The following is a 7,966-nucleotide window of genomic DNA, read 5'->3' as shown; positions in this document are numbered from 1 at the left end:
GCAACGGGTGGCGCTGAACCAGAAGAAGGAAGGATTAACGGAGGAAGCAGATCTGAAAAAGGAAAAAACATGGGAACAGATGAAAGAAAAGAAAAAACATAAAACAGATTGTTGTTGCGATTTTGTTGCTTTGCAGGTGGCGTTACTTCTCACGCCGGTGCTAACAGGAAGAGGAGGAGGATCCGGTTGCAGACCCCCTTGTTTCCGGGTTGTTTGCCCACGCGCCGCCAGTGGCGGTGGTGCTTGAGATCCACGCGCCGCCACTGTTCCACAGTACCTGGGGCCTCCTGTGCAGCTCCTGGACATTTTAGGGACCTTTTTGTAATTTGTTACATGTTTGAACATGTATTTAATTACTGTTAGTTTTTTTGTTTAAGTTATATATTATTTTGTAAATATGGGTGTAACAAAAATATAATGAGAATGGAAATGTGTGTGATTGTTTTTTTTTTTATTTTTTTATTTATGTATATTTTTTATGCTTTAAAAAAAAAGAGAGGAAAAGAATTAATAATTTAATGTTGAATATAGTTAAATATCTCAAAGGATAAATAAAATCAAGTTTTTTATGAAAATGTAAGAATAAGTTTCTACGTATATTTTGTGATTTAATAACTGATTTATTAAAGTTTTTAGAATTTGATTAATATTTTAAATTTTCAAATCATATTAATATTAAACCACGAAGCAGCTTATCTCAGTTAGGGTGTGTTAGGAGTGTTAATATCTTTTCTAGCCACAACCAGTCCCTTACCCTTGAATATCTGACCATGATCAGTAAACCCAGGTTTCCTATTAACCCTTAATAAATACTAGGTGGCGACTCTCAAGACTCTAAATCAAGCAAGATAACAAAAAATCGCTAAAAGCGGAATCGTCGTGCGGATTTTGACGTGCGACATGAAGTATTAAAACTTTAAATATACATTTGTTAATTTTTCTGGGTTAACCTGGATTGATCTTGGTTGTCCCATAAAACCTGAGACCCGGTCCTTTAATCGGGTTAACCGCCAGGCTGGGTTTGATAACTATTTAAGACTTATTTTAGCAAAAACCACAAGCACCGAGGAATGTGTGGGGGGATCTAGTGAAGAAATTGAGCTAAAATTTTATAATTGCAGACCACTCTACATACTACTTTCTGATAAAGTTGAAGGGAAGCACTCTCCTTTATCATGATCTGGGGCAACAAAAAATGCATGATCCGAGACCAATTCATGAAGAATTAGCTCTAGAACACCAACACTAATAAAACACAAACAATCGATTCATCAAGCAAATTGAAGAAATCATATTACCTTTCGCAGAGGAACTAGAACAAGTAGCCCAACGAAGCTGCTTACAAAGAGGAAACCAGTCATCCAACCAATCCCAGGTTCCTTAGTGCTCCCAGGAGTATTCCTCTCTGTATCAAGAAGAGCAGCAGAGACATTGAGATTTGGGACTAGACCAGTGGTGAGATTCAGCTTCATGACTATAACACTGTAAATTAGAGTAGGTCACAAGAAATTAGTTGGTTGGTAGATGGAATAAACTATATAAAAATTTATAATATGATAGATTTAATTCATGTAATTTAAATTTAAGAAAAAAAAAACACACATTTCCTCTGCCTCAAAATAAATGAAATAAAAAATACAAACGAATTATTGAATTTTCCAAGTGATTTTATTATTACTATTTTCAAACTTGGATTGTAATAATTCCTCACCTAATTTTTTAATCGAATGCAATAATTTATTTTTCCTGTGAAAATTAAAAACAAAATGTTTTCTGCTATGATAACATTTATTTCAAAATGTTCTCTTAGTTTACCAAAAGAAAACATTTATTTCAAAGCCTAGATTTTCTAATTAATTCCATTGTTTTCTACTATGATAACTTTGTTTTTGGGATTGAGAGTGATAAAATTATCATCGAATTAATTTTGAAAATTATCATCGAATTTATCTAGATTATAAACTAATTCATCAGGTCATTTAAATTATATCAGTACTTCCACTTCCACTTATTAATGAACTAATTATTCTCCAATTAATTTAAATTCACTTGAACGATTTTAATAGCTTGTTACTAATAAATTATGCCATTTTACATTTACTTACTTTTTTTAATGATTATATTCTTGAAAAAAGATTATGGTTTTGTTTTTTATTTGTTAAACATCTTGACAAATTAATTTAAACCGGTACTCAGCTTATAATTTAATGCAATCAAGCCCAATTGGTAGATTTGACCAAGTTTTGCAAATGCAGAGTAAAGTTTTATCAATTCTTTTTTATTAAAGCTAATTTGCCTAATTGATATAAGCATTGGGATGATTATTATATATGCACAGAATCTCCCTTTAATCATACTATAATAGTAAGATTAGAGTATATAATGCAGAAAATCTGTATTTCCAACTCATTTGTTGAGAAGATTCATTCCCTTGATAATTTATTGAGTTTTGAATTTTAATAGATTCCTTTACTTCACTAAGTTAAAAATAACTTCTTTTCACTTCTATAGAGTTTTTTGAAATTTTTAATTTTTTACTTCAAAATTATTTTTTATATTTTGGATTATTTTGATGTGCTATTTCAAATATATATATTTTTTAAAAATATATTATTTTAATATATTTCTAAATAAAAAATACATTAAAAATAATAATTATTATACTATTGGTATGAAAGCAATAGTGTTTTATTATTATTATTATTTTTTATAGTGGATCACCATCAAAATTGTTGTAAGTATATCTTAACAAAATAACAAAAAATTCAAACATTTTTATTATTAAATAAATATAACAATATCAATAACACTCATAGAAAAATTTATAAATTTTTATTAATAATAATAGATTGCATTGCAATTTAAAGTTAAACACGTTACAAATATCAAACAAAGTATATTAGTATAAAATATTTTAATAGTGAAATTAAAAATGACAAGACATGCCAAGATAATAATAAAAATATTTTGAGTGAAAAGTTGAGTCAATAAATCTAAACAAAGTTAATATGATTGTGTGAAAAGGGGGTTGAGAAAGAGTTGAGTGATTGAAACCTGTGAAGAGAAGTAAAAATGAGAAGTTAACTTGCCAAAAATTGAAAATAAACCAAACTTTGAATTGAAATTCTTTGTTGTGGCTTAGAAAAAAGCAGGGAGAATTTTAGGTAGTCTCAATTCAAGGATTTTGGTGGGTGAGGGCCAGGGAAAATAATAGAGGAAGGAAGGATTTTAGGTTGCTGTGTGGTTATTGTCTTTTTAACTAGGAATTTATATTTCTTATGGAAAAAGACAACATTTTCCTTTTATATATATATATATAATTGAGTTGTGTCTAGTTATAAAATCTTAAGATTTTGTAGGGGCTTAGCCCTAACTGAACTCCCCCTAGCTTTGTCTCTGCTTGTGAGAACTTGGTCACATAACTCATATGGAAACGTTGCAACTCTCAAAAAGCCAAGAAATTAGGTTTGGAAGTGGAACACAAAGATAATCTTGAACATAGATACCAACACTATTAGAATCTGATAACCCAACCCAATGAATAACAGTTTGTGAATAAGAAGTATAGAATGATAACATGAAGATAATTGTTCTTCGATAAGTCAATTCAGTTTGTTAAAGAAGTAAAATAAGAGAGAAAACTTACCCTCACACACTCATGAAGAGAGATGTACTAATCCAATTATTATTAATTAGAGATTTATATCTTTAATGGAAAATGACAATGTTTTCCCTTTAAAAAAAAAAAAAAATGTTGTTCGGTCTAGTTATAAAATCTTAAGACTTTTACAGGGGCCTAAGGCCTCCACTAACCTCCCCCTAGCTCCGCCCCTACTCGATCGTGAGCACTTGGTTACATAATTCACATGCAAACAAGACAACTTTATATCTATCTAATAAAATTCTAGCGACTCCCAAATGTTACCTTAAAGTTATCATTATCGATGTGTGTATGGATTTTAGAACCCAACAAGAACATGGTAACTGTGCAATAAAAAAATGATAGCATGCATATGAAGTCAATATATAGACTAGCACAAGATATATAAATATAATCCTAGCATGTATACTAAATTTATATATATAAAAATATACGTAAACAAAACCAATTTAAAGTAATTACTTGTTGAAGATTTTAGAATATAAGTAATCTCATTTTTTTTTGTTGCCAAATTTAAAATTATTTATCCTTAAAGCTTTATTGCTTCTCATTTTATGCAAGAAAACTCACATCAATAAGCCTTACATGATTTTAACAACACTGTCTTTAGGTGCACTCTTAAACAATGTTCAACAGATACAAATGAATTATACTTAATGTCTTTCTACAATGATTGAAACTAAGCACTAGATTATGAGGAAAATAAAAAGGAATACAACTTAAAAAACCAGAAGATTTAAGATGCAAAATATGTGAAGAAGAATGTCAAATTCTATAGAAAAATCTATCCAAACAGTGCAGAAAAACTAACCTGAAAACACTCTTCTTCAATCCCTTTTATAGATAATTTTAGAAACCAAAAGCTGATAAAATTCTCTTATTAGCTTTGATTACCCTCTATAAAATTTAAATTAAACCTAAACATTTGTAGCTTTAAATTAGATGTCTTTTGAGCTAAAACAATTGTTCAGATATACACAAAGCTTTCTAGAAAAAACCTAATCAATTTTACCATTTATAGACGGACTAGTAAATCTTTAAGGGCCAGATTCAAGCTCAAATCTAAGTTGGGATAAAATAATGTTTTGTAGTGCAAATAATTATTTTACAATACATCCAAGTCCAGGCCTCAATCGAGCCGAGCTGAGAGCCCAGTTTGCTTAAGTCCCACCCCTCTAAAAGCATGAGTTGTATTTGTATTTGGGTTAAATTTTAACTTCTCAACTTTCCTTTTTTTTTTTTTCATACACTGAAAAATGTTAATAATTTCCTATAAACTAACATTGCCATGGAAAACCTTCAGCAGAGTTTTTATGAGCACACGATCACAAACATCAAGACCACGTAAAACAAGCACACAAGTTTTCATAAGAATAAAAATACAAGTAATCTATCTTGCCTCTAACACTGAAACTGAGCATACGTTTGCTGAAGGTGGTTTGCTCTCGCTCGATGAATAGCTTGCTTCAACAAGATCCCTTTCAGTGAAGAATCCTGGTTGTTTAGGCTGAGGCAATTCATCTTCATTACCCAACATCAAAACCACATATGACATATATGGTCTATCTTCTGGATTTTCTTGAACACACAAAAGCCCCACGTGAATTGAATGCAGCACTTCAGACAAATAGGGTGTTTCAACTTTTGATCCCGCAGCCAGTTCCAGAGGCCTTCCTTGTTTGAACAGTCTCCAAGCCTGATAAACAAAACCATGTTGTCAATAAATAACACATTGAAGATTTAAAGTGTTTAAGTCTCATTAAACATGTGCAGGCATCTGGTTTCTGAAAAAAGTACTCAAGAATATATTGAAATTAAAGATAATAAGTAACATAGCTTTGACTCCTACATGCCCAATAAGGTTGAGGTGGTGATCTGGATGACGGAATCCTCTGTTCCTATAGCCACCCACTATCTCTAGCACCAATACTCCAAAGCTGAAGACGTCTGATTTTAGAGAGTAGAGGCCATAATTTGCGTACTTTGGAGATATGTAACCACTGCATGTATTCATAGAATTTTAAGTTCCATTTGCAGACTATGAAGATAAAATGCGTATGATGGAGATGAAGACACTCACTACGTTCCAGCCACTTTATTAGTATTGGCTTCAGTTTCATTTTCTCCAAAACTTCTAGCCAGGCCAAAGTCTGAGATTTTTGGATTCATTTCGTAATCCAACAAAATATTGCTGGTTTTCAGATCTCTGTGGATTATTCTTAGTCTGGAATCTTGGTGAAGATAAAGAAGTCCTCGAGCAATCCCGTTGATGATGTTGTAGCGCTTAGGCCAATCTAGTAGCAAGCTTCGAGTTTCATCTGCCCAAGTCAATCCATTACATCTCTTATCATATTCATAAATGTTGGTGAAGGAACTAGAAAAAAGGAGATGATAAGTTACGATCAGTGAATTTTGAGTTACAATCAGTGAATATGGCAGAATTTGTCAGCATGAAAGTGGAGAAATCTTCCCCTACAAAGCCACCATCCGAAGGGCTTTGAACGATGCTCAATAGATGGCAAATCCATTTTGGAAGCTCAATAGTGCTAAATTTGAAACATTTGAATAACTTTTTGAAATGTTTTGTGAGTTTCATACCAAAAATGTAGAAGTCCAAGCTTTTGTTAGGCAAAAGCTCGTAGACCAACATATTTTCATCTCTTTCAATGCAGTATCCAAGAAGCCTCACTAGATTCCGGTGCTGAAGTTTCACGATATGTTTGACTTCATTTTTGAACTCATCAAGTCCTTGTCGTGAATTCTTAGAGAGCCTCTTGACAGCTATTTCTCGTCCATCTGTTAATGTTCCCTGTAAATAATTACTCAGCATCATAAGCAAATCATACGTTGTCTGCTGAATTCTTAAAGAATTTCATGCAGCTTGTACGTATCTGTTCAGGAATTCTTTCCAATCAGTCAGTCATCCTTTTATGCTAAAAAAAGGTTGGTTCTGTAGTGGAACAATTTCAATACCACAGGAACTCCATTGGTGCCTGGAGTTTGTACCATGAAAACTCAGAAGCTATATTGCATGACTGTTTATGGATAATTATTACCTTATAAACAGGTCCGAAACCCCCTTGTCCTAGTTTATTGGATACAGAAAAGTTATTTGTTGCACAAGCCAACGCATCCATGTTAAAGAAGGATAATTCTAGCTCTTCCTTCAAGTCCTTGTTATTTGATCTTCTTTGCAAATTACCTGTCAGCATAACTGTTATGCTTGTTGAAAAAATAGAAAGAAAGACAAAGGATCTCTATTTGCTGCTAAACTCAAGATTTTTATAGCATCAAACACAACGGGGCTTTGAACAACTTACAGTCATACCTTACATTACTGAAAATCAAATTTAAATATTTTTTTTCCAAAAAAAACCCAATCTCTAATTTTGGAACACATGATGAATCGTTAAGTGGAGTTTCGCTGCTGGCAACCCAATAGGGAGAATAGGGAGAGAAGAAGAAAAATAGAAGTCAAATGAAATTACAGATTTTTGGTTTTTTAATTGGGGCTTTATAGGGTAATTAAATATATATTAATTTTTATAATCCATCGATAATTATGTTGGAAATTAAAACTTTCAATGAATCTTGAAATTTTGCGCTCCTCCCCCCCACCCCCAAGATTATCCAATGAATTTTATGTTTGTCAACTATTCTGTATGTAATTATTTGGAACTTTCCAATGGATTTAGTCCATCAGTTATTCCAACTATGTTAATCTGTCCATCATGTAATTGTTTTTGCATTCCCTATCTATCTAACTTCCATATACAGTGAAATAACAACATAATAATATTATTTTTGTTCATAATAACAAAATCACAACAATAAATGTTTCATCAATGTTTAACAATTTAATTAGAATTATCTTCTTTTTTTTTTTTATCAATTTTATCATTGTAATGTCTACCATAATTTTCTTCATTGAATTGATATTCATCGATATCATCATATTCACCAATATCATCATATTCATCAACTTCTATATATCCATTGGTTCTCAATATATTATTCAACTCCTCAACATCATCATAAAAAAATATTCTCAACAATATAAAAATTTAAATTTTCTTCTAAGTCGATAGACACAGCAACTCGATATGTATCAACTAACTCATAAATTTAGAAGACATCATCTCCTTTAGTTACTTTATCATTATCATCATGAACAACTTGGACATGATCACCGGGTTTGGTTTTCACTACGAATAACCAATCAACTATAAAACGAGCGTTTCTAAATGAAGGAGTTTATGTATAATAAATATGTGTCCAATGCCTAACCAAAAAAAAAAAAGACAT

The 7,966-nt window shown here is 31.5% G+C and overlaps 1 protein-coding gene across 1 annotated transcript; it reads right to left on the bottom strand.

Annotated features, from left to right (window-relative positions):
* Positions 1–5,425: 5,425 nt before the first annotated feature.
* On the bottom strand, positions 5,426–6,873 carry LOC118051984 (G-type lectin S-receptor-like serine/threonine-protein kinase At4g27290). Its single transcript, XM_073411686.1, has 3 exons — positions 6,718–6,873; positions 6,260–6,470; positions 5,426–5,979 (listed from the first exon to the last, which is right to left on the bottom strand). The coding sequence occupies exons 1-3, from the start codon at positions 6,871–6,873 to the stop codon at positions 5,741–5,743; spliced, it is 606 nt and encodes a 201-aa protein (XP_073267787.1). The 3' UTR covers positions 5,426–5,740.
* Between the last annotated feature and the right edge of the window lie 1,093 nt (positions 6,874–7,966).

Source organism: Populus alba, chromosome 10 (assembly GCF_005239225.2).
Source record: "Populus alba chromosome 10, ASM523922v2, whole genome shotgun sequence".
Lineage (NCBI taxonomy): Eukaryota > Viridiplantae > Streptophyta > Magnoliopsida > Malpighiales > Salicaceae > Populus > Populus alba.
Note: the sequence above shows the minus strand (reverse complement) of the source record. Positions and strands in the feature narration are given on the sequence as shown.